At 52.4% G+C, this 27055-nt stretch overlaps 1 protein-coding gene across 1 annotated transcript; it reads left to right on the top strand.

The window, feature by feature from the left end:
* The first annotated feature begins 3588 nt into the window (after nt 1-3588).
* ISX (intestine specific homeobox) lies at nt 3589-23909 on the top strand. Its single transcript, XM_025926446.2, has 4 exons — nt 3589-3781; nt 20367-20518; nt 22415-22528; nt 23670-23909. Exons 1-4 carry the CDS (start codon nt 3589-3591, stop codon nt 23907-23909), a joined length of 699 nt encoding a protein of 232 aa, XP_025782231.2.
* The last annotated feature ends 3146 nt before the right edge of the window (nt 23910-27055 follow it).

Here is a 27055-nt window from a genome sequence, read left to right as displayed (position 1 = left end):
TCCGCTTATAACGCGTCTCCACTTTATCCCTGGTGTTTGCCTTCACCAGCTCTCCGATTCCTGAGCCATTGCTCACGAGAACACCTATGGTTCCGTGTTGTCTTGGGGGGGGGGGAGGGGGCGCTGAAATTCAAATCCAAGGAAACTAAAGTACCTTCCCTCACCTGGCCACTCGCTAGCTCGCCATCCTGTTTTGTCTTATTTACAACATGAGCATGGATGGAAATGACGTCAGGCATTTAGTTACCATCTCTGTTCTCAAAGTAAGCTCCAGGGGAAGAGGGAGGCTGTCGATTTGGATCCCGACTCTCATTCCGGCACCGCAGTCACGGTCTGGCACGTCAGAGCAGGTGCTTGAAAAATGTTTGATGGATGCATAAATGAACAGATGGCTCCAGCCCACTTTTCCAGCACGTTCTTCCTAAATACCTCTTCAGAAGATGAAATCCTTCTCCCATCAGTGAAACTAGTCATGGCACACCATGCAGGGTCCCTTGATTTGTCTGCGTGTTTTAGAATAGAATAAATGGGGGAGCTCGTGTGCGATGACTCCCCTGCCTGTCTCCTTCCTTCCTCCACGTTACAGCATCCTTTGATCCAAACGGCCACCCAATCTCTGACTCCTCTGAAGTCCTACTAGATCTCCCACCCCCGACCCCCCACCACTTTGAAGTTTGTCTCACTGGCGCATGTCCAGCCATGTTCTTTCCTCCCCCACCCCCAAATGTGAGTCCCTCAGGGCAGACAGAGTCTTGGTCTCGGGCATCTACGTGTCCCTCGTGGGTGGCACACGGGTTTGTGGGATGAGCACAGTGTGAATGCCAGGGCTGTGGCTAGCCTTGGGGGCAGTGGGTTGGAAGGAGACCACGGGGGGGCTTCCTTAACCTGCTGGGGAGTGAGGCTCACCCCAGAGAGAGGCAAAATATAAGGGAATCAGACGAGGTACTAAAAATGACAGGTGTAACTCAGGCAACTTCTCTCTCTGGGACTCGGCTCATCAGTACTATAACAGGCTTGGATCAAATGGTCTCCAGGGATTATGGCAAGGGGAGCAGGGTCTCAGAGCAGGACCGACCTGGGTTTCAATACTGCTTCTGCCGCCTTGCCGCGTAGCCTCACACCCCCACCGCTCCACCTCTCTGGAAGCATCTCCTCAGCTCCAAAATGGCGTGAATGAAACCCGCTCGATGGGGCTATTGGGTGGATTAAACAAGGCAGTGAGTGCACAGCTTCCAGCTCCTGGCCTCTCCTCCTCTCCTTGCTGCCTCTGCTGCTTCGGCCCCTGATGTGCCCGTCCTCACCCTTGACCAGTTACCGCAAGTGCCCCCACACATTTCTCTGCCCCAAGTGGAGGGGAAGACGCCCTCCCAATCAATGACTCCTTCAGCCCGCCAGCGCTGGCCTGACCGCTGTGGGACCCTGGCCTCCTGACCATAAAGGTAGACAGCAGGCATTTTACAGTGCATTCACCAGGCTGGTTCATTTTCCTCCTGGTGCAGGGAGAAATCCATTTCCCCATACCACCACCACCCCCGCCCCGTCCCTTGCATCTAAGCAGGGTCATGTGACTCATTCTGGCCCCAGAGCATGAGCAGGAGTTACATTAGCCACTCCCACTTCTGACTCACTGACATTCCCTCCCCTTCCAGGGAAAACTTGGAGGGTGGTAGCATGGCTGCCTGGAAGGAGCCCCAGTGACCAACTACATCAGGCTTTGGCATGGCTGAGCAGCGACGCTCCCAAGATTGTAGGGTTCGCTCACTACAGCATGGGAGCCTGGACCCCCCGACTCCATCGGATAGCCTGACACTCACAAGGGGCGCCGCTTCTAAACCAGGATGCATGATCTTTATCCTTCCCCATCTCAGGGCCAGTCCCTCACTCTCCAGACTCCTCCTCTGTAGGAAGTTGGGGGGGGGGTCAGTCTCCCCTCCTCCCACCCCCTACAAGAATGTTGGCTTCTAGTGTTCTCAGGCACATTCACAGTCTCTCCTGGGGCATCTGTCCCTCTCGTGCAGACTGGCTCCTTGCGCCCAGCATGGCCTTCTGGAGCTCCCCAGTGGAGTACTTAGATCAGACTGTGCCCGGATATCCACCACACCTCCGTGGTCTGGGCCTCAGTCTCCCCACATACACCATAAGAACTCAGAAGCCTCTCCTCCTCTGACATTTGCAAGCCCAGGGAAACACTTCTGACTGGCCCACGGCTGACAGCACCCTGGCCGGGCCTCCAGCCTCCATGTGACCCATAAACTCTCCTAACTGAGCAAACACATTTTATGGGACCCGGGGGACACTTCCTGGTGGCCCATTCCCATCCTCCCTTGTCCTGCTCCCCAGCATGGCACCTCCCCAGGGCCCTGCTTCCCATCCTTCAGCAACACAACAAGCTGCCTCAGGGCCGCCCCCCCCCCCCCCCCCCCCCCCCCCCCCCCCGCCAACACCTGCATCACTGCCTCAGGGTCCCCTCCCCCAACACCTGCATCGCCAGGCTTGAGGAGGGTGGAGAGTTTCTTCTCTTATCAGCTGTTTTACTGCCCCCTCCTCCCTGGTTACACAGAAATTGGGAGTAGAATTCCCAGGAAGGACATGTGGGTGCCTTGTCAGCTCCCAGCCAACAGGTTACGGGACAGACAGAAAGTGTTCCCACTGTGCTGTCTCCGGCGACAGGGAAGGGGCATGTAAGTCAGGAAGAAGCAGAAAGGACATCGAAAGGAAGGGAGAGGCACCCTGGGCCAGGAGCCTCTGGAGAGGCTTGCAAAGTGAGGCCAGGGAGGGAGTGGAAGGAAGGCCAGACACCCCTGCACTCAGTCCAGATCCGTCCCAGAGATCCAGCCTGCGGTGGTCCAGACATCCCCTTCCTAAGCCTCCACCTGCCGGACAGAAGCACAGATGTGCCAGAAAGCCTATTCTGGAGTCCAGAAGCAGCAGAACTAGAAGTCCAAGAGGGTTCCTGGGAATACCTCTCAAGCTGTAGGGTGGCCTGGATCTGAGTTGGCCACCTGGGGCCCAACGGTGGCACTCCAGCCTGCCAGAGGCTGCCCAGAGCCGGCAGGAAAGGGTTAGAAGCCAGAGAAAAGGCAAAGGTGGACACATTGCCTCTGGATCTCTGGGAGCTGGCTCCACCTTCCTTCCAGCTTTTTGCCTTACTCCCCAGTGACAGGGACCTCAGGGACCCTGACCCAGCCTGGGGATTTTGAAAGCGACCACCCCAGAGAAGACCTTTTGCAGTACGACTGAACCCAGCCTGGCAATGGTGACTCCTTTGACATCAAGCCTGCGGGAGCTCTGGGCCCACGGGCATGGGGTACAGCCTGTTCCAGCTCTCCCGATGTGACCTGCCTCCTTGATCCCAGGGGTATTTGAAAGGAGCCCGTGGAAGTCCCCATGGAGACAGAATCGTGCTTGGATCATCTGACCTGAGGCGCCCCGTCCTCCACCTCTGCTTGCCCTTTTGATTATTACAGGAGTTTCAGGGGAGGAAGTACGCCACCCTCCACCATTGTCGCCCTGGACGCACACAAGGTCCCCTTCTGTCCCTCTGCCTCTCACAGAGTGCTCCAAGGCTAGCCCTGTCCTCTGCGGGGTATGGAGAGGAAGAACTCAGGGCGCTGTGGGACCCCAAAGAAGCTGGGGCTGTCCTTCTCCATCGAGGAGATCTTAAAGAGGCCCACAGAGAAAAGCCACGTGGTCAGGCCGGAAGGGGCAGGTGGACAGGGCACCAGACAAGCAGCAGCTCCAAGCTCCGGGCCAGAGGGGCCCCTGAAGGCCCAGCCCCAGGGTAAGTGTCTTCTGGTCATTTCTTTTCCATTCCCAGGTCCCCAAGAGCCAGCAGGGCTCAGGCAGAGCAAAAGCCGCTCCGTATCAATAGAAGAGAGGACCCCAAAATTCCAAGAGAGGTCAGATGCTGGGCCTTAAATACCCTTCAGCCTCGCCAGGACTGAGGTTTTCCAGATGCAGACGTCAAGGAAGGCTCCATTCGTTGCAGGATGCAGGGACGCGGGGCTTGTTCCTGCAAGCAGGCCACAGCTAAGAATGCCAGGTCCCATTTATTTCTACAGCATTTCCGCTGCAGCGGCTGCTGCCCTAGAGTCCCCTCTTTTGTTTCAGTAGAAATGCACGATTGTCATCACTTGACAGGTGAGGAAACTCACCTGTGAAAGGGAAGAGGTGGATGGTATCTGTCCCCAGGCTACGCAGCCAGTGAGCGGAAGATCTGAGAGCAGGAACCGGTCGGTCGGTCGTGGCTGTCCCCAACACCTGCTCAGTCTGACACGTTGTTCTTTGTAAGCAGAGTTCAGCCTATGTGTCTTTCCGTGGCTGAAGCTTAGCCTGGGATCTGCCCATCCTGATCACCGTCCCAGGCCAGCGGCCCACCCCAGGGCATGTCCCCCAAACCACAATGACAGGGCAGATCTCAAAGCCCTTCTTGAGAGCTGGTTTGAGGAAGGGCATTGAGGTGGACACATGCACCTGCTGAGGGTCAGGAATGCTCCGGGTCACTCTCCAGCCTACCCTGCTTCGTGACCTCAGGAAAGTCCCTTCCGCTCTGGCCTCAGCCTTACCCTCCAGAAACCGGTTGAGTGAGGGAAGAGAGAAGGAGCCAGGGATGTCACAAGGGTCTGCTGGAGCCTGGTAGTTGGTGACACTGGAGTATCTCACTCACGAGCTTCCCAGTGCTTTCCTCTTTCTACCTTCTTAATCCAAGGAAAGGCCCAAAAGGCAGCTCAGAGGAGCCCACAGTGCCTTTTCTTACCATCACCGAGCCCTGGGGTCTCACCCAAGTTCAGCCTCCCAAAAGGGGCTTGTGCTCAACCTCAGGCAAGGAGAAGACCCTGGAGGGCTGCCCATCCCTGGGGAAGCTGGCGGGTTTCCCCGGAGCTGAGTCAATCAATAGGAGAGAGTCCCCAGCTTCCTTTCCGGAAGCTCACTAAAATCTTCCAGTGAACTGAATGAGCATTAGAAACAGTTCTGGGAGGGGGTGCCTCGGTGGCTCAGTCGGTTAAGCGTCCGACTTCAGCTCAGGTCATGAGGTGTGTAAGTTCAAGCCCCGCGTCGGGCTCTGTGCTGACTGCTCAGAGCCTGGAGCCTGTTTCTGATTCTATGTCTCCCTCTCTCTCTGACCCTCCCCCATTCATGCTCTCTCTCTGTCTCAAAAATAAATAAACGTTAAAAAAAATAGATTTAAAAAGAAACAGTTCTGGGACTCTAACCTGAGTCTGGCTTGCTGCAGCCACATAAAATCCACCACTGCCCTCTCTGTCCTAATGAGAGGAAAAGACGGGTGGGGGAGGGGAGAGAGGGAGGAGAGGCCAGATCCCCCCTCCCAGAGCAGCTTCCCTCCCCTGGCCTGATAATGGCTGATGGCAAAAAGGGACCCACTCCTTCTAAACCTCCCCTTGAAGATGCCGGCATGTCCCATGTCAGCTATCCTGTTGGACCCAGAGCAGACCCTCTAGTAAGGGTTTGCCAAGATAGCAGCCGTCACAAGGGTAGTGCCCTATGGCCCCCACGGCACTCCCCTCCCTGTCCCCCATGGAATTGCCACAGTTGTGAGGCCCACCTTACAGATGATAGAACGATGAAGAGAAGTCACCTGCACAAGTGACCTGATTAGTTAGCAACAGAATTGAACCCTGGTGGCCTGAGACCATCCAGTCTAGATCATTCCTGAACGTGGCTTAAATCTATACATCTCCCACTACACTGGCATCGAGCATCTCCAAAAGACTAGAGAAGGTCCCGCTGGTGGTTTTGGAAGTGAGTTTGAGGACTACACAGACCGAGATTATTTACGTCAAGAGTTCTGTAAGGATTCCTACGCGTACCTTCTACTCACAACACAGGATACCGGTCATCCATTTATGGTCATGCTGTGAGGTTTCCTGTTAAAATGGATTTATTTGTGTAGGTAAAACAAAAAGCCTATTTGGGAAAATGCTTGACAAATAATAATACAGACAGGATGCCAACATGTCAGAAACTACAAAAGTAACTTGGAGAAATTGCAAACGAGCTGGAGTCTGTGAGAGGTTAGGCCAGGAGGATGGGGAGCTGGGACTCCAGGAGTCTGGCCTCCGAGCCCCTGGCTGGTGCTAATTCGCAGGAGGACCTCAGGCAAGCTCTTCCCCTTCCTGAGTCTCCATTTCCCCATCTGTAACGTGGAAGAGCAGGATTAGAATGTTCTTAAGATCCCTCCCAGCTCCAACGTGTGTGATGACCGATGCCTCCACAAACTGGTCACTAGAAAGCCTCGGTGGTGTCACCTGGGGTCATTTTCTGTGGCAGAAGCTTCCTCCCTGCAGAGGGGAGTGGCAGGGGTGGGGGGTGTCCGTGCCAGGCGGGAGCAGGGTAACCGGGCGGGCAAGAGGGCAAATGGCCTCGGCAGCCTCCGCCTCTCCCGCCTTCACAGGGCCCCGTCCCCACCGGGTGCTTGTCGCTGCTGCTAATGCCCCTCCGCCTCTCTGTCCTGCTTTCCCTCCAGCACGCGGGAGCCCTCAGATAATGGAAGGCACCGGAGATGGTGCATCCACGGCCCCCCACCCCAGTAATAAAAACACAGAAATACGCTTAACACTTAAAGGGGTTCACAGAGTGACTCACGGACGTGGCCTGGCAAGCATGACCTCTCTGTCCCAAATAACCAGACAGCTTGGAAATGTGCAGCACTACAGTCCCAACATCCCCAGACTCTGCCTCTGGGTCTAGCGTGGTGCCCGGGAATCTGCATTATTATTTTTTTTTAATGCTTTTTTATTTTTGAGAGAGAGAGAGAGAGAGAGAGAGACAGAGCCTGAGCAGGGGAGGGGCAGAGAGAGACAGAGACACTAAATCTGAAACAGGCTCCGGGCAGAGCCCGACATGAGGCTCGAACTCGTGAGCCATGAGGTCGTGACCTGAGCCAAAGTTGGAGGCTCAACTGACTGAGCCACCCAGGCGCCCCCCACCCCCGTCCTTTTTTTAATGTTTATTTATTTTTTGAGAGACAGGGCAGAGGAGCGGGGCGAGGGGCAGAACAGGAATCTACATTCTAAAGTTTATTTACTTTTTTGAGAGACAGTGTGTGCACATGCCAGTGGGGGAGGGGCGGAGAAAAAAGGAGAGAGAGAATCCCAAGCAGGCTCTGTGCTGTCAGCGCAGAATCTGACGCAGGGCCCGAACCCACGAACTGTGAGATGGTGACCTGAGCTGAAATCAAGAGTAGGACACTCAACTGACCGAGCCACCCAGGTGCCCCGGGAATCCTCATTCTAGCAAGCTCTCCCAAATGACTCTGATGTAGGTGGTCCAAGGACCACTCTTCGAGGAGGCTGAGGCCCAGGGACGCAAAATGGCTTGTTCAAGCTACAAAGCCAAATGTGCAAGCACGGGGCCGGCTCAGACATCCAGGCCGGGGCCAGTGCTCTGCCTCCCGCTCCTCTCATGGCAGCGACCCTCATAAACTCGGGCTCAGACCCTCCCCGGTCTCAAGCCAACGGAAAAATCCCAGAGGGTCTCCCTACTTGAAAGAATGCTGAGCCCAGCTGCCCGCTCACTCCGGAGAGAGACAGGCCCCTTGAAGCCCAGGACCCTCCAAAGTCAAGAGGGGCCCAGTCAGCAGGAAACCACTTTGTACTAGAAGCTCAGACTCAGGGAAGAGAGAGGTCATCTATGCCACTGATGACCCTTTGTAGGGAGACTGTGATGCCCCAGAGCAAAGGGAAAAGGAAGGTAAGGAAGAGGCCACCCTAGTGGGTAACCAGTGCCAGGCTTCCGGCCTGGGGTCGGGGAGAAGGGGGACTCAGCTCTCTCCCCATCCAGTCGCTCGGTGGCCGACTGCTGAGTGCTTACTCTGGGCCAGGCTGGGGACTGGAGAGTGAACAAGGCCAGCTCTGGTGACCATGCCCCTGCAGCGGGGGTGGGATCGGCAGCTGGAGAGTCCTGGCGACACCCCCTCGGGGCAGCGCTTCTGTGGTGGATCTGGCCGGGGGCAGGTGGAATCCTTGGGATGCAAGGGAACCCTAGAGCAGTGGCCAACAAAGGGCCACTTGGGCTCCGCCCTCACAGCTAAATAGCAATGTGTGAATGAGTGGGTATGTTGGTGTTCCCACACAACTTTATTTATAAAGCCAGGCAGAGGGCCAGATTGGCTGTAGTTTGTCAGACCCAGTCTGTGACATTCAAAGTCCCTTGCAGACTCTGGTGCCTAAGCTCAGCCTCTCCTGCCCTTCCCCCACCCGCTCAGCCCCACCCCCGTCCCTGCTCTCTACCCTCCAGGCACACAATCTTTCCTGCCCTTTATTTTTTTATTTTTTTTTTCAACGTTTATTTATTTTTGGGACAGAGAGAGACAGAGCATGAACGGGGGAGGGGCAGAGAGAGAGGGAGACACAGAATCGGAAACAGGCTCCAGGCTCTGAGCCATCAGCCCAGAGCCCGACGCGGGGCTCGAACTCACGGACCGCGAGATCGTGACCTGGCTGAAGTCGGACGCTTAACCGACTGCGCCACCCAGGCGCCCCTTTCCTGCCCTTTAAATGTCTCCAAACCTTGGGGACCCTGGGTGGCTTAAACTCCCAACTCCCGACTTCCGACTTCGGCTCAGGTGACGATCTCACGGTTCATGGGTTCGAGCCCCGTGTCGGGCTCTGTGCTGACAGCTCGGAGCCTGGAACCTGCTCCTGATTCTGTGTCTCCTTCTCTCTCTGCCCCTCCCCACTTGCAGTCTGCCCCCTCCCACAAAAATAAATAAATGTAAAAAAAAAAATGTAAATGTCTCCAAACCTTTGCCCTTCAGAAGCCACAGCTCCTCCTCCGCATCTACCTCCTTTTCCTCTTCTTTCTGTTCCCCTCCCTGCCCTCTTCCTCGCCAGGTCTGTTGTAACAAATTGCCATAAAATGAGTGGCTTAAAACAACAGAAACTGATTCTTACAGTGCTGGAGGTCAAAAGTCTGAAGGAGCCCTGGTTTTCCTCTCTCTCTTCTCTCTTCCCTGTCTCCCTCCTCCCTCTCCTCCTCCCCCTCTCCCCACCCCTCCCTGCATCTCCCCCCACCAATGCCTGGAACCCAAGGCAACTGGCAGTGCTCCGCCCCTGGTCCTGGGAATTAGGAATCCTGGCTGGGACTGTGGTCAGCCCTGCGGGTGTCTCATCGCCTCATCGCAGCTCATCATGAGCTGCTCCCAGACAGGTAGGCCTAGAGACTCCCATCAGAGCAGACAGCAGCGGGGCAGGAGCCCAGAGCTAAAAGCTTGGATGTCCCCAGGATAAGTGTGGTTTTGGTCTCTCTCTGCCGGAACCCCCCTCTCAGTCCCTGCCTCCAGAGCCACAGCCTAACAAGACCCTGGAGACATTCCCATAGGGCACCTGAAGGCTGATTCTAGAATCAAGAACCTGGCTGAATCTTAAACCCTGTGGGAGTTCAAGGAAGAACAAGGCTTGGTCACAGCTTACAGAAAAGCATTGTCTCTCTGGAGCCTCCCCCCCTCCACCACCACCACCAAAAGCAGACCAGAAGGAAAGGATTTGAGCACAAGTGGTTTATTTGGGACATGCACAGACACCAGCACGGAGGTAGTGAAATAAAACAAGGAAGGGAGGGTGGTGATCAAAGGGTGTGTGATTAAGCCAGTGACCACTGTGGGAAACTGAAGTTTAAATCCTTTAGGAAATGAAGCAAATATACTCCTCAGAGTTATCTGGGCTTTTTAGCTCAGAAATACATATCCTAGCAGTAGGGCATTGATCTGGAGCACAGAAAGGTCTGAGGGATACAAGCAGGGCATTGACAACATTACTATAATAATAGGGCCCAGACTATCAGAGCCAGGAGAAATCAGAGGAGACAGAGGACACAGAAAACATTGGTCATCATTTAAATTTGATTTATCCATTGTATTCCTCATCCGGGGACGCAACAAAGAGCCACCGAAATCGACTGAGTGGCAGGCATATCTATGGCGGCAAAACGAATTATCCCAAAACTCGGTGGCTTCAAATAACAATTAACATGAATTGTCTGACTCAGATTCTGTGGATCGGGAATTTGGGAGTGACTTCACTGAGTAACTCTGGCTCCAGGTCCTTCGTGGGACTGCAGTTAAGATGTTGTGTGGGGCAGTCACCTGAGGGCTGGATCAGAATAAAAGATTGGCTTCCAAGGTAGTCACTCTGTGGCTGGTGAGTTGGTGACAGTTCAGCTGGCTGAGGAGGAGACCTCAGCTTCTCCCCACACAGGGCTCTCTGCGTGCCACTAGAGTGTCCTCACAAGATGGCGGTGGCTTCTCTCAGAGCGGGCAATCCAAAAGGGAGAGAGTCAGGTGGAAGCTGCATCCTTTTATGACCCACCATGAGAAACCTCCTAGCCGCATTCCCACAGCATCCCATTGGCTCTGTGAGTCGTTGAGTTGGGCCACACTCAAGGAGGAAAGAATTCCAAGCGAGAAGCATCCAAGAATTTGCACACCTACCTTAGCTGGGAGTGGGGACAATGTGGGAACAAAACGTTAAGCTTGGCCTCTGCCCTCACGTAGCATCTAGTGTAGCAGGGACGACAAACAGCCATCCGATAATCACAAGTGAAAGCTCAATGACAACTGTGGTCAAGTGCCGGGGAGAAGGTGACATGGTAGAGGGCCTATGTCAAGAGAGGTTTGGTCTGCCAGCGAGGGCTTCCAGAGGACATCATGGTTGAGCTGCAGTCCGAAGGCTGAGTGGGGGGAAATGTGGATCCCCCCACTCCATGCAGAGAAAATCCCAAAGACAGGGACTTGTTCAAGGGAGGCAAGATGAGGTCTGAAAGCAAGAAAGGAGCCAAGCCACACTGGGCCATACAGGGCATGGTGGGGATTCTTATTTTTGCTTTGAATCCGAAAAAGAATGAAGAGGCATTCTAGGGTCTTAGGAAAAGGTGCAATGACCAATATTCATGAGAACTCTTGGGTTCCAACAGACAAAGACCATCTCAGGTTAGCTGAAACAGAAAAGGAAATGAGTTGCCTTGGAGAACATGAAGCAGTCTTCTCAAACCAAGCTACGGGAAGGGCAGGATCATAAGCAGGCATCCGCCATAATGGGAGCCAGAATCAACACCATTAGGTCTCTCCAGCTGCCTCTGTCTGCATGCGGCTCAACTTTCCTCCCTCCAGATGACTCCCAATAACACCAAGGTTTCCATCACCCTCCAGGAACTTCTCTCAAGCTCTCTAAAGTCCCAAGTCCAAGAGCCCCAGAGGAGGGAACTGTTGGCCAAGCCTGAGTGAGATGCCCACTCCCAAACCCGTCAACCACAGCCAGAGGGGGATGTGTGGGGGCCCCGCCAGGAGTCTTCTTCGTGCTGGTCCTCTTCTTCTCTCATACTGTTCCATGCTGGGATGATGGCTTCTGATTTCAGGGTCCTTCTAAGTCTTCTTTGGTATCTTCAGTCTCCAGATAGGGAAATGTCAAAGCGTTTGCTTTGTTTGTTTTCCGTTGTTTCATCAAAGGTATGTCCCTAATGAGGCTCATTTCCCCAGGTGTTCTGCATAACCAGCTGTTAACCTGGCAGTTGTTAAGCCATTTGGGGGCCAGAAACAGCTCCTCCCCCTGTTTACAGGGCTTTGGATACCTCTAATCTAATCACTCTGCATGCCTGCGCTTGGGTTGGCCACAAAGAGAACGGGTAACTTCCTCCTCAATTCCAGGCAGGAAGGAAACTAAATATGGATTCCCCCATCGCCAGGGAACCAGTTCTGTGACACTTCCTGTGTCACACCATGAAACATCCTCCAGATTCATACCCTGTGGTGTCTGTTCCCACAAGTGTAGACTGGAGAGGAAGAGGGGCAGGACAGGAGAACACACACGCATACACTCTAAAAGCCCGTGAAATCAGGAAAGCCTGGGTGGCTCAGTGGGTTGAGCATCTGACTCTTGGGCTCTGCTCAGGTCGTAACCTCACAGTTGGTGGGACAGAGCCTTGCATCAAGCCCACATCGGGCTCCGTGCACCGACAGTTCAGACCCTGCCGGGGATTCGCTCTCTGCCTCTCCCCTGCTCTCTCTCTCTCTCAAAACAAATAAATAAACTTTAAAAATAAATAAGTGAAATCAGCCCCTGTCCCAGTTCTCTGTGCCCACCCCACCCCAACGCCCCATGTTTTGGCCTCACCAGACCTACACATGCGGTTACGAGACTCACGTTGTCACAACATAGAGCATGGGAACATGACAAAGTGTTCCAAGAACACAGAGGAGGGGAATAATGAACTGTGTTTGAGACCCTCCAGGAAGGCTTCAGAGAGGAGGTGTCCTCTGAGGTGGAGCCAGGCAGAGAAGGGGAGAGGACCAGGCACACAGAAGCATGTGCAGGAGCCCTGAGGGATAAAAAGGCATATTCCTTTCGAGCAACAAAGAAATCCAGTGTGGGTGGGCATCTAAAACTCCCGGAGCAGTGGAAGGGATGAAGTGAAATGAGGAGACTGAAGGTCAAGTGCACTAAGCCAAGATCTTTGGCCTTTATTTATGCACATCAGCATTTTTAAAACCCGCGTTTGGGGGAATTGCAGGCTTCCACAAGGATGCACGGCCGGAGCTGCGGGGGACGAAGGGGAGACTGAGCAAGCTTCACTCCAGGGCCCCCTACACGTCAGTAAGAGAGTTCCACCATTATTTCTTTTGTGGGGCTCCACATACAATTCCCTTTAAACAAAGGGTACACCTGCTATTAAAAAAGAAAAAAGATATACAAACAAAAAGTGGGGGGAGTGAGTGTGTGTGTGTGTACATAGGATACATTATGAAAATGAGGCCGTGCACATGGAAAATAACAATCCTCATTCTGCTGGGAGAGAGCATGAACCCCGTCATCCCTGGGGGCAGGTCAGCAAACCCTCTGCCGGTGGGCTTTTCAGTGGTCTTCTCGAAATTGTTTCCCTTAGTGGTTTTTTTTTTTTTTTTTTTTAATTTTTTTTTCAATGTTTATTTATTTTTGGGACAGAGAGAGACAGAGCATGAACGGGGGAGGGGCAGAGAGAGAGGGAGACACAGAATCGGAAACAGGCTCCAGGCTCCGAGCCATCAGCCCAGAGCCCGACGCGGGGCTCGAACTCACGGACCGCGAGATCGTGACCTGGCTGAAGTCGGACGCTTAACTGACTGCGCCACCCAGGCGCCCCTCCCTTAGTGGTTTTTTTATTCTCATCTCTTCCCACGCTAGCTTTATTTTCTGCGCTGTTGTTTATTTACACAAGTAATCCATGTATATTATAGGAAAAAAAAGAAGGTGAAAAAATGTAATTATAATTCTACCCTCTCATCATCTAGTATTAACCACCATTAACATTTTGATAGATATGCAATGACAGAAAAACTAAGAGAGATTTTTTGTTCTTACAAATACGGAAGCGGATGGTGCAAGCCGAAAGTGCTCTTACATTTTATTTTTGAAAAAGAGCTGTTGTGTTTCTACAGAGATTCACAACAGACCTTGGAGGAAAGGAAATATTTGATTGATTCGCGATTTGACGGATGAGTAGGAGTTCACTAGGCAAACGAAGAAGACCGGCATTCCAGGCAGAGGGAGCAGCGAGACGAAGCACCTGGAGACTAAAAGGGCACGGCCAGTGTGTGGAGTCTAGAAATGATCAGGTGGGAGTGAAATCATGGAAATAGGGATTGGGGAGAAAGCAGATGATTCTGGAAAGGGAGAACGTGAAGAGCCTTGAATGCCGTGCCAAGGAGTTTGCCTTATATGCTGTGGGCACAAGGGAACTGTAGGAAGTCCACGACCAGACTGGACAGAAAAGACCAGCCCAGGTCTGCCCTGCACCCCTCCCGTCATGTCCACGAGTGGTCTCCAGCTCGCAAGAGAGCTCCAAAGGGTGCCCCGGATCTCCTCTATGCCGCTGCATCCATCGTCTTAGGAAGACAAGGACAGGGCCCATTTCCGGAGACTTCCGGCAGTGGCAAAGCCCCCCAGGGTCTTTAGCTGAGCAGCCAGGGCCAATTAGCAGACCGCAGAGAAGGAGCAATCAGGGGAGGGAGCCGAGCGCAGAGGAACATCGGTTTATAATTAGGTGGCCTAATCACCTGTGTAAATTGTGTATTTCGTATGATCGATGTGCTAAACGGCTCAGGTTTAATTAAGTTCTGCTGACTCGTTCTCTTTGAAGACCCACTGAAGTGTGATTCACAGCGCACACAATTAATAACAGGGAGAGGAGCAACTCAAAAGGAGGAGGCAGTCCCCTCCACCTTCCTCCACCCTCTCCCCACCCACCCCCTGCCCTGCCCTGGTGCCCTTGGCCAGCCGCAGTGGGTGGGCTACACAGTGGCACCAGACTCCGAGGCATCTCTGCCAAGATGCTGCCAGGGGCTCAAGGATTTTCTTACTCCCAATCCAGTGCTCCTGGGAAAGAGGACCCAGCACCCCCATCATCCTCACTGAGGGGTTGCCCAGGACATCCCAGCCCTTCCTGATGATCGAGAGGTTTATCCAGTACATGAGCCACATCCACACTGAGCTCCTATTTCCAGCTTCCTGTTTAATGAAGTTCCTTCTTTTTAAAAAAAATTTTTTTAAGTTTATTTACTTATTTTGAGAGAGACAGAGGCAGTGCGAGTGGGATAGGGACAGAGAGAGAGGGAGACAGAATCCCAAGCAGGCTGTGCACTGTCAGCGCTGAGCCAGATGTGGGACTTGAAGTCACGAACCGTGAGATCATAACCTGGGCTGAAGTTGGACGCTTAACCAACTAAACCAGGCTGTCTCTTTCTCTCTCTCTCTCTCTCTCTCTCTCTCTCGAAACTAAGTAAAGACTAAAATTTTTTTAAATAAATAAATAAAAATAAAATAGCCACATGGAGATAGTAGCTACCATATTGAACGGTCCAGATCTAAGCAGCTAAACTTTTAACAAAGTCTCGCCTCTGATCCAAATCTTATTTCCCTGATGCCAGGTCCAAGTTTGTCTTTCTCTCCCCAACCTACTCTTCTGGTCGGGTCTCACGAGTTAGATATCAGGGAGCCCCATTCACTGGGAGTGATCTGAGCTCCAGGACCCCTCTGACCTTACCATTCCTTTTTACAGCCCTCCAATTTGAGGCCATTCAGTCTTGAATAATGTCCCAAGAAGGTCTGAGGGAATATCAGTGTTGACTATCCCTCCAATTTGAGGCCATTCAGTCTTGAATAACATCCCAAGAAGGTCTGGGGGAATATCAGTGTTGACTATTTGCACCCCAAGAACCCACAGTCAGTCTTGGAGGGAAGGCTTTGGCACTCTCAGTCCTGAAGGCTGGTGGATTCGGGGCTCAGCCTCCATCTCCCCACCAGTGTGGATTTGTGGCATGTCTGTTTATTTCCTGGAGAAGTAATTACAGCCATTGGACATACACACGCATTCATCATCATCACCATCACCATTACCATCATCACCACCATCATCATCATCACCATCATCACCATCACCATCACCATCATCATCATCACCATCATCATCACCACCATCATCACCACCATCATCACCATCATCATTATTAACATCATTATCATTATCTCTCAGAGACAAACATCTATCCTGAGCTAATTCAAAAAATTCAATTCAATTGAAAAAAATTAGCTCTGGATACAAAAACAAATTTTTCTAACTGGCTGGTAATTTGCCAGGCAGCCCCCTCTCCACCAAGTCAGAGGTCATTTATCATGCAGAGAAGAGGTAGATCCTTTCCTTCTTCACTCCACCTCCAAATTATGCCCTGCAGTCCTGCCCAAAATAGGGAAAAACCATATGTATCTTAACAGTTGCTCCCTTAGTTCCACAAATGGAAGCGCTGAAAATATTATTCTATTAAGGAGTCTGTTCTTAGTCATGAGCCCCTGTTTGCCTGAGTTTCCTTCTGGGGAGAAAGGAGGAGGTGGCTTCTTGTCATTGTCTGCATCTGTTCCTAACCCTCTGTTCTCTGTGGCACCTGTTTCCCCAAGTTCTGGTTCTGCACCCTCTGTCTAGAATCCTCCCTTCTAGACTCCCAGAAGGATCCAACTCCATACTGTCCTGGACGCCAAAGTTTGCGCAGGCAACCTGGAATCTTCCATCCTGTGAATTGTTTTTTGCAATGCCCTTTAGAGCTGCACAGCATCACTATCACCTAAGACGCTGACCTCATGAAGGAATGAATATGATACTGTGAGCATGGCTTGTCCACTTTTGCACTCCTGCAGACAGGCCCCCGGTGCCTCCACAATGCTGGGCACAGAGGGGATATTCAGTAAGATTCAGCAATGATTGCCACTGGCCATCTCTCTGCATCAATTCTGATTGGATGCGGCTCTATCCCTTAAACACTACTGGCCCTAAAGGTAGAATTAATCTCTCTTTAAAAATTTTTGAAAGAAAGTAGGCTTGGGGAAGGAACGGGGCTAGAGAAGGAGAGATCAGGTCCGATCAGGTGGTTGGTAGTTAGTAGCTAGAGCTTGCTCTAGCGGGTGATAGTGTTTGAGACCTCGTTGTCTGCGATTCCCAAGAAGCTCCCAAGTCAGTAAAATGAGTTAAAGTCCTTTGAGGATGATTATTAACAAGCTGAAGGGATAAGAGAGAGGGGTGAGACCAAAGGCAGACTATGAGATGCCATTTCTACAACAGAAGCACCTGGGCCTTGTTAATCCCGGAGATGTAGGAACAGCTTCAGCCAATAGAGTTGGCATCCGCAGAAATCTCTCCTCTCGGGCCCTCGCCTCCCACCAAGCAAATTGGTCCCCCAGGCCAGCCCGAGGCAAGGTGTTATAAGCCACCCGGCCTCCACATGAAGGGAAAGAGAATTACAGATTGTCAGGGTGGATTTGGCCTGCCCTCCTCCTCCATTCCACAGATGGGGAGACTGAGGCCCAGAGAGGAAATAAAATGTGGCCCAAGTTATAGAGTTCAGGAACAGAGCTCAGGTCTCCCGACATCCAGTTCAGTGGGTTTCCTTCTAGCAAATGATAGCAGGACGAATAACACACACACACACACATACACACACACACACACACACACACTTCAGTTGTTAAACCATCACAAGTGAAAATCCACTCCTCACCCAGGGTCTGCTCCAATTCCTCATCCGTGGCAGCTCTACCTCTTATTTAGACAGAAAAAGAAAGTGAACTGGGTGGGAGCAAGGAGGCCTCTGCAGGCTTTCAGATCCCCACCCTCCTTTTGCATCGTCCCATCTGACCTGCGACATCAGCCATCAGCCCCCAAAAGCGGAGGGGATTTGGAGAGGCGGTTTGTATCTTTCCTACAATTCCTAAAATTATATCATGTGGACTTTGTCCCAAGTAAAGCCAGAATCGCAGCCCTAGTCTCAGACGTGCGTGGTCAGGAAGACAAAGCTTCTGCCACCTGGTTCGGCCCTGCCTCCACCATCTGTGACCCTCGCCCCAGACTGGAGGTACAGGGAAGGCTTCCGGTGGACGATCTTCCTTACTCTTCTCGCTTCCCCCGCCCTTCTCCAGAACAGCTGTCCCAAAGCCCTTGGCCATCCCTCCCGGCCTAGCCCCTCACTCCCTCATTCTCTGCTGGCCACCTGACTTCCTGCCATCCGCCCCTGGACCTCTCGCTCCAGCACCCGATCGCCCTCGCCTGTGTAGTGAGCGTCTCGGACCAGTCTGTCCCGCAGCTGCCCCATCCGCCACCCCTTCAGAGCCCTCTCTCGCTCCGCCTCCATTTCTCCTTCTCGGACTTCAGACATGCTCCAGGCTGCTCTCTGAAACTTCTCCCCAGCCTCCCTTCTCCCCTTCTAGCACCTTCTCGAGCCATAAATTCTTCTACTCACTGTCTCCTCTTTTTCCCAACCACTCACATCTCCATCCACTTTAATTCAACATATATTTGTCAGAGTCTCCACGAAGCCTCAGGCACCACACTGGGTGTGTTTGGGGGCAATGCCAACATGGCTCCTCTTTCCTTGGCTTCTGCCGTAGTAATTCCACCCAGGTGGTCTTCCTGTGGTCCTCGACGTCCTCCCAAACACCAGACTCAGAACCACATGCCACAAATCCATCTCGGAACAAGGGAGGCTAAAATACATGCATGCACGCAGGCCAAGGGCAGGGTCCAGCACCACACCTGGCACACAATAGGTGTTCAATAAACACACTGATATTTTCTGGCTTTTCTTCCTCTTCATCCTCTCTGGTTTTTAATTTTTTAATTTCAATGACCACTCCTTTCTTTCTAAGCCTCCTTCTACCATGTTTTCTTGGGCACTGCTTGTGTCTGAGCTTCCTCTGGCTCAGGTCACGTTCCCCAAAAAGCAGGCTGACATAGAGATTTGCTGGAGAACGTTTACTGGGGGCTTCTCATGATGTTATCGTGTCCTTTTTATTTTGGGGGTTTGGGGGGGTTGTTTTGTTTTTAATTTTTTTAATGTATATTTATTTCTGAGAAAGAGACAGACAGAGTGTAAGCAGGGGAGGGCAGAGAGAGACGGAGACACGGAATCCGAAGCAGACTCCAGGCTCTGAGCTGTTAGCACAGAGCCTGATTCAGGGCTTGAACCCACAGACCATGAGATCATGACCTGAACCAAAATCAGACGCTTAACCAAATAAGCCACCCAGGTGCCCCTGGACAGATTTTTTGAATAGCCAATAGACATCTCAAAGGTAACAGGTCCCAGTAGAATGCCTGATTCCCATCACACACACATACTCAGGCCTGGCTCCACGGACGTGGGTGAGACCAGTACAGTTGTCCAGGGTACTGCACACATACAGAGGCCTGGCACATGGGGCTTAATGCTTATGGTCATCTTGAAATTCTTCATCATTTTACGTGTGAATCTGTTTTGTAAGTGAAGTTCAGTGGGACCACGGAGCATGCACTAAGGCCCTGGAGCCTTGACTCAGCCCTCGATGTCCCTCTTACAGACCACTTGTTTCTTCATCCTTAGCCAATGACAACTGCCTCCTCTATCCTATGCAGTTCCAGGGATGTGAGGGCTGTCAGAGTATGGATGGCAGAAGGGTCAAGGTCAGGTGCATGCACCCAGGTTCCAAGTCAAAGGGCCCTGGGTTCCTGTGAGGATCCACACTCACCCTATTAGTATCCTTGTGTTCAAGAGAGCCTGACCTTAAACAGCCAATTAGAGGGATGCCTGGCTGGCTCAGTCGGTTGGGCGTCCAACTTCAGCTCAGGTCACAATCTCACTGTTCGTGAATTCGAGCCCCGCATCGGGCTCTGTGCTGACAGCTCGGAGCCTGGAGCCTGCTTGGGATTCTGTGTCTCCCTCTCTCTCTGCCCCTCCCCTGCTCATGCTCTGTCTCTCTCTGTCTCTCAATAATGAATAAATGGTTAAAAAAACTTTTTTAATAAAAATAAATAAATAAATAAATAAATAAATAAATAAATAAATAAAACAGCAAATTAGGGGGAAAAAAACAAGCAAACAACAACCACCACCACATGACAGATCAAGAGAGAGACCGCAGAAGAAAGGAAATAGCTTTTTTCCTGCTTTTTGAAAAAGAGAACCCACATTTTCATTTTTCATTAGGCCCCACAAATGCTGTAGCCAGCCCTGAGTGGACTTGAGGCCAGACCGTTTGGACAATTGGATTGGGAAACAGGTTATAAGGGACTAACGGCTGTGGAGTTCAGTCTTTATTTTCTAGACCAAGGCTGGCAAGGTTTTCCTGTAAAGGGCCAGACAGTAACTATTTTAGACTTTGCAGACCATATGGTCTCTGTTGCAACTACTCAAGGCTGCTTGCAAAAGCAGCCATAGACGATGCATAAAGCAATGGGAGGTCTGTGTTCCAATAAAACTTTATTTACAAAAACAAACAGTGGGGCAGATTTGACACTCAAACTATAGTTTTCCATGCCCTGTTGTAGACAAGGACACATCATTGAAGGCATCTGAGCAACAAAAAGGATGATCAGAGGACTTTCTAGAAAGTTATCTTGACCTCACTGCTCAGGATGGATTTGGAGAGGTCAACTTAGGGGCAGGATCTCTAGGAAAGAGAACACTGTAGGGGCGCCTGGTTGGTTCAGTGGGTTAAGTGTCTGACTTCAGCTCAGGTCATGATCTCGCAGTTTGTGAGTTCAAGCCCCGTGTCAGGCTCCGTGCTGACAGCTCGGGGCCTGGAGCCTGCTTCTGATTCTGTGTGTGTCTCTCTCTCTCTCTCTCTCTCTCTGCCCCTCCCCTGCTCATGCTCGCTCTCTCTCTCTCTCTCTCTCTCAAAAATAAATAAACATTAAAAAAGAGAGAGAGAGAACACTGTGAAACTCCAAGCAGAGGAGCCAGTGGCCAAGACTCTGCAATGGACAGCAGGGGCTGAAAGAGTGACACCAGGCAACACAAAAGCCTCACCAGGGTGCTAACCATAAGATCGCTAACCCAGCTTGAACCCTCTTCCATCCAGAGGAAAGAAAGAGCAAGCGGAGAGTCCGAACCACCTTCACCACCGAGCAGCTGCACGAGCTGGAGAAGATCTTTCACTTCACCCACTACCCAGACGTCCACATCCGCAACCAGCTGGCAGCCAGGATCAAACTCCCAGAAGCTCGGGTGCAGGTACAGCTGTCCCCATCCTCAGCCTCCAGCCTCAATGCCTTGGGGGCCATGGGTGAGACCCCATGTATCATGGACACTCCGGGGCTGGCCCATCTGAAATTCTCCATTGCCTTTATCCCTTGAATACAGTCACATTTGCCAAATAGTATTTCCAGGAAATGAGGTCACCGCAGTTACAAGATGGTTTCTCTCTTTGAGGGGTGGAAATGGAGCGAGGTGGCATCAGTGGTGGCCACCGATATCTGCTTCCACGTCTTCCCTCTCCTTTTGGCTGTAGTTCCAGAACATCACTCACCAGGAGGCCTCATTCCCAAAATAGACAATCTAGACCAGTGGTCATCAAACTTTTCCTGTAAAAGGCCAGATGGTAATTATGTTGGGCTTTGTGGGGCCATAGAGTCACTGTCTAAAACTTCGTTGACGAACTCTACAATCTGAATTTCGTATAATCCGCATGTGTCACAAACATGTTTCTTCTTTTTATCTTTTTTCCCGACAACTTAAGAACGTGAAAGCCATTCTTAGCTCACGGGCCATGCCAAAGCAGGTAGGAAGGCCAGATTGATCCTTCAGGCCTTAGTTTGCTAACCCTTGACTAGACCACATGGGTATCATTGTGAAGGCAGCACAGAGAGAAGTGGTCCAAGACCTGGTTTAAGTCCAACTGCCTAGGGGCACCTGGGAGTCGATGAGGGAGGGGCACCTCAGTCGGTTAAGCATCTGAGTCTTGGTCTCCGCTCAGACTCAGGTCATAATCTCATGGTTTGTGAGTTCAAGCCCTGCCTAGGACTCAGCACTGTCAGTGCAGAGCCTGCTTGGCATGCTCTCTCTCTCTCTCTCTCTCTCTGTCTCTGGCCCTCCCCTGCTTGTACTCTCTCTCTCTCTCTCAAAATAAATAAATAAACTTATTAAAAATTTTTTAAAAATAAATGCCAACTGCCTAATCTAGAATATGTCATTTCTTCACCTCGGAGTGTCCGTGGCTCCTTCTGTGGTTGGAGATACAGTGGCCCCTTGTCACTCAGCAGGGGTGTGTCCACCCTCTTTGGACACCCCCAGTTTTGCAAGCGCCACCCTAGCAAATCCAAATCCAGTTGTTACGCTGTTGGCTCGCTCTACTCTGCATCACTTTTTTTTAATTTTTAATGGATTCGTTCCAAATTCAAAATCTGAGTCAGGGCCCAGATCAACAGTTTACTCTCAATTTTATCCCAACAGACTTTTCTCCTGGCTAAGGACCACCCCCATTCTAAACTTCTCTCTTTTTCCTCCCATTTAGAATCAGTCACCAGCTAAGTGGATTTAGCCCCTCCCCACAACTGCCATAAAGCCCGGAATTCAGGGGTTGTCTCAGCAGAATGGCCAAGTACAAATGCCCACGTGTCAGGGGCAGTCAGTGTCCTTGTGAATACGGGGAGCTGCCGATAGTCAATCTACAGATGCCGAGGGGCCCACAGGGGTGGCAAGCTGGTGGTCTTCCAGCAGGAAACAGCCCACAGATGAGTTTTATTTGATCTGCACAGTGTTTTACATCTCAACGCTTTCACATAAAAACCGAGATTTCTGCCTTAGATATTGGCTGGGCCTGTAATGCCCAGCCTCACATTTCTACAGGGTGACCACGGGCTAAAGCTGAGGAGCCACGCCCTTTAGGCCCCATTGGCCACAGACCCCACCGCTCCCAGCCACATGGCATCCAGCTGCTTTCCGGGTGCACGAGACCCCCGCCCCGCAGGAACTGAAGGGTGTGATCCCCGGGCCCCTCTTAGAGGGCAGACCTCCAGGGCCAAGGAAATCCTGAAGCCATGGAGCTTTCTAGACTGTGAAGTGCCAGTTACGGTTTTTAGGGAAGGTACTTGCTGCTTATCTCTGTCCTCTCTGTCTCTCCTATCCCAGATCTGGTTCCAGAACCAGCGCGCTAAGTGGAGGAAGCAGAAGCCTGGCAGCCCTGGGGCCCTGAAGCAGCTAAATGAGGCCGGCTTGGCCCTGACCACGTACCTGGACGTGGCGGTGAGTGGCTAAGGCACCGAGGGGGCACTGGGGAAGGAGGGGGGGCATTGTCTGCAAACATCCCACCCAGACCCAGAAGTGAGAACCCCAAGGGGTGGAGGGGGGTGGCTCTTTCTACAGTAAAGAGTGCAAAGGGGGACCAGCGCCTGGGTGGCTCAGTCGGTTAAGCAACTGACTTCAGCTCAGGTCGTGATCTTGCAGGTGGTGGGTTCAAATCCCGCATGAGGGGCTGTGCTGACAGCTCAGGGCCTGGAGCCTGCTTTGGATTCTGTGTCTCCCTCTCTCTCTCTCTCTGCCCCTCCTCTGCTCACGCTCTGCCTCTCAAGAATAAATAAATATTTTTTTAAAAAAATTTTAAAGAGTACAAGAAGGGGAACTCTTCCAGAGACAGCGTGGCCAAGAATGCCCCACAGGTCTGTGTGACCTGGGACAAGTCACTGCCCCTCTCTGCCCCCATGTCCTCAACCACTGAGTGACAATCCCAGTGCTTCTTCCTCCGGGGACTGGCTTGTATTATTGTGCAGAACTTCACAGTTCAAGAAACAGGCAGGGAGTGAGGGGGCAGTGCACGGACATCGAGCAGGAAGGCTGTGGAGTCAGACTGCACGGGTTCAAATCTCAGCCTCTGCACTTAGCAACAGCATGGCCTAGAAGAGTCACTTTGCCCCTCGGAGAAAGTAGTAGTTCAATGAGGGTGAAATTACTGAGACGTGAAAAGCCTCGGCACCTGGGCCATGTGCCCCGAGTATGAGCTGTCCGTGGAGCCCGCACACCTTGGAGTGTGTACCAGATGCCGAACAGCGGGGAGCCAGCAGGACACAAAATAGACAGTCCCGTGGTTAGAGGTCTGTGCGTGCCCACAGTGACACTGCAAGGAAGGATTTCTTTATTTATCCACTTTCTGCTAATGCAGAAACTGGGCACTGAGAAGCAAAGTGACTTTTTCACATCAAGTAATTCCTGTAAACGCCAGGATTAGGAACCAGATCCCCTGGCCCCCAGGGCACACATTTCTCCCCAAGATGGTCCCCTGCCTGCCCTGAGCTGCCCAAGTCCTGGGGAAAAGGTCGGGAAGCGGAGGGTGAAGCCTCTGGTGAAGCTTAGGACTCACTTCTCTCTCCTGACCTTCCCCTTTCGACAGGGCCCCATGAGGTCGCCCTCTGCTCTGCCCAGGCTGGCTCCTCCCATGGGCTGTTATCCACCGGCTCCAGGCCAGCCGGCGTCTGCGTGGTTCCCCGGCCAGACCACCCTCCTCCCGTGCCACCTGTGGGAGACACAGCCTCTCCCAGGCCCTCTCATCCAGCACACCTGCTTCCCTGCACTGTGCTTCCTTCCACCTGCCAACCCCAAATGGGGCAGCCCCTGTGCCACGTCGACGTAGGGACCAAGAAACCTCTCTCCAGTGGTGCCGCTCTCCTCCCCAGGTGAAGACATCTGGCAGGAGGGGGCCCAGGCCCCTGGGGGGCCTTCCCTGAGCACGCCCCACGGAAGGTTGCGTCGGACTCCACGGCAAGATGACCAATACGGGAGCTCTCGCCTCTGCTCCCAAGGTTGCCCTCCTGGATCAGAAGACAGAGGCCGTGGGAGAGTCCGAGATGAGCTCTGGAACAAGGAGAGCGTCTGCTTGTGCTTGTGTCTCCTCTAACTCGCTCTGTGACCTCCAGCTGGTTACTCACCCCCTCTGGACCTCATCTATAACATGAGGCAGTTGGACAAGAAGACTTTCGAGGGTCCTTCTGGCTCTTCCTGTGGTGAGGTTGAGCCGTCCTGAGAATAGAGGCATACAGCAGGCCAAGGGGGAGGTGTTTGTTCATTCATTCATGACACATTTATTGAGCACCTACTGAGTTCTCCACAAACAGAACTGGATATATCTAGACGCGAACAACTGAGGCTCTGCCCCCGGGAGCTCAGTCCAGGTTGGCCAAAGAGATTGTGCGGAGCTTCCCCGGCAAAGCAGGGCATGCACTCAGTGACCTTGCAGTTGGCCCATGCCCAGCAAATTCTGTACGGCTTTGATGTGAATGTACGAAGTGGGAGAGAAATGCAGGGGAAGGTTGTTGTTGTTGTTGTTGTTGTTGTTGTTAATTTAAAATAGAATTGAGTGTCTTTGGTTATTCTGCTGGACTGGGGAGGAATGTTGTACTTCCGGTCTGAATAAAGAATACGGCAGTTGGGGCGCCTGGGTGGCGCAGTCGGTTAAGCGTCCGACTTCAGCCAGGTCACGATCTCGCGGTCCGTGAGTTCGAGCCCCGCGTCAGGCCCTGGGCTGATGGCTCGGAGCCTGGAGCCTGTTTCCGATTCTGTGTCTCCCTCTCTCTCTGCCCCTCCCCCGTTCATGCTCTGTCTCTCTCTGTCCCAAAAATAAATAAAAAACGTTGAAAAAAAAATTAAAAAAAAAAAAAGAATACGGCAGTAAGCTCTTTGCAGAGTCTATGTCCCAGGACTAGCTTAAGGGACCCAGCTGGAAGGCCAGCCTCGCTCCGTTGTGATGAGCCTGCGGACTCTCCTGTTTCCTTGCAGGGAGACCTTGGGCAAATGACGTGCCCTGTCAGAGCCTCAGTTTTCACATCTCTAAAACGGAGACAGTAAGCCCCACCTGGCCTACCTCAAAGAGCAATCGGGAGGCTCTGAAATAGAGTGGAAGTGCTTTGCCAAGTGTGAGGGCTGGGCCTCCTATGGGTGATGGTGTTGTCCCCCGATCCCATCAGGAAAGGGGCTGCTTGGGTCTCAGACCTGGAGTTTGCCATTCCGACTCACAGAGAGGCCACCCCCCGTCCCCGAGCTTCCCTTGGGCCCAAATACTGCTGAGACATGCCTTGCTGTGGGGGCACAGGGCCTGCTCCTCCTAGCTGGGCAGACTGGACTGACCTTTGTGCACAGATCAGAAGTTTGGATAATGTGCCTCAAATGACAGAACCTCTGCACTCTGCCCGGGTCCCTGATGCACCCAGGAGTCAGATGGAGAGTAGAGTCAGGAAGCCTGGGTCTTAGTCCTGCATTCTCTCTGATTTGCTGCAGAACCTTGCCATCCATCCAGTCCCTCTGGGCCTCGGCTTTCTCACCTGCAAATTGGGGGCAGCGACCTCGCTCTGCCCTCAGGCATACAATACGCCAGAGTCAGACTCTGCCCCCCAAAAGTGAGCATGCTTTGTACACTTAGACGTGGCTGGAGCCCATGAATGTCATCACGGACGCCTAGTCTCCAGCAAGCTCTAGATGGAAGAAGGCAAAGGGCTGGGGGAGCAAAAGAGTCCGTTAACAGACTGTGGGGCTGGGCGCGTGTTTATATAAACACCACCTCGGTAGCTGGAGGGAGGGGACAGCAGCTTCCCAGCTGTCTCTCTGATTCCCCTGAGGGCATCCACTGGGTACAGCCTCGGCTGGTCTGGCCTCAGGTGTGACCTCCCCTCCCTGGCCATACCCCACCTTATTCCATCCCCTCCTGGGGTCCATTCCACATCCTCTGTTGCAGACCCCCTCAAGTTGTGAATGTCCCCGCTGCCTCGCTCTAGCCTCCAGGCCACCTCTCATGAGCCAGAGGAAGGGTTGACTGCTCCTCTCCCCCACCCCTCCGGGGTCATGGAAGCCCTAGGCTAGGCAGAGGGCTCTCCTTCTAGACCTCTTGCAGCCATTTCTCATGGCCCGGCAACATGAGGGTCACAGCAGATGCCCAGGCTTCCAGGTGGAATAGAAAAGGCACACGTCCACTCTGCTCTGGGCTCCTTGTGTAAGCCCAGCTTCCCCAAAGAAACAGAACTGTGTGTACATTTCTTTTCCTTATTACAAGGCATTGGCCCTCATGGTTATGGAGGCTGAGAAGCCCCGTGACCGGAGGGGTCAAGCCAAAGACCCAGGAAAACAGACGGCCTGGGCTCCGATCTGAGTCTGAAGACAAGACGAGACCAAAGTCCCAGCTCAGAGACAGGCAGAGAGCCAGTTCTCTGTTCCCCCACCTTTCTGTTCCACGCAGGCCTCACATTCACCCACAGTGGGTAGAGCAATCTGCTTTGCTCAGTCTACCGTTCAAAGGTTGAACTCCTCCAGTAACACCTCTCAGAAGCACCCGTAATAATGCTCAGCCAAATACCTGGCCCTCCGTGGCACCAGTCAAGTTAACATAAAATTAACCACCACAATCCCTATCCCCTTTCCCATCACATAACTCCCTTCCCCCAGAAGCCTCTAGAAACAGGGTTTGGCCAACCAGAAGAGCCTCAGGTGACCAGAACGTCTCAGGTTCAGCACAGATGTAAAGTTGAATGTGGGTGGGATGGGGGGGGCAGCAACCTTTCCTCCCTAGGGATTTATGTGTTCCCCCCAAGAACTATTTTATTTCCTTACCTTATATCTGCGGTGCAAAGAAGTCACTTTAGAATCCCTACCAGCTGTGTGTCCTTGGGCAAGTGACGTGTGCCCTTTGCAGCAACAATTTGTGGTCTCTCAGGGTTTCTGTGACAATTAAATGAGTTAGTACAGTTTGGCACACGGCAAGCACTCAGCAAGCGTCGGGAAAAAAGCCGTTTT

Source organism: Puma concolor, chromosome B4 (assembly GCF_028749965.1).
Source record: "Puma concolor isolate L17-30 chromosome B4, mPumCon1.1.hap2, whole genome shotgun sequence".
NCBI lineage: Eukaryota > Metazoa > Chordata > Mammalia > Carnivora > Felidae > Puma > Puma concolor.
Note: the sequence above shows the minus strand (reverse complement) of the source record. Positions and strands in the feature narration are given on the sequence as shown.

What these genes read in the sequence shown, in the direction of transcription:
- ISX (XM_025926446.2), top strand. Translation starts at nt 3,589, where the DNA reads ATGGAGAGGAAGAACTCAGGGCGCTGTGGGACCCCAAAGAAGCTGGGG. An exon ending in CCTGAAGGCCCAGCCCCAGG is followed by an intron (nt 3,782 to 20,366) that starts GTAAGTGTCTTC and finishes TCTTCCATCCAG; the next exon opens with AGGAAAGAAAGAGCAAGCGG. An exon ending in CCACGTACCTGGACGTGGCG is followed by an intron (nt 22,529 to 23,669) that starts GTGAGTGGCTAA and finishes CCCTTTCGACAG; the next exon opens with GGCCCCATGAGGTCGCCCTC.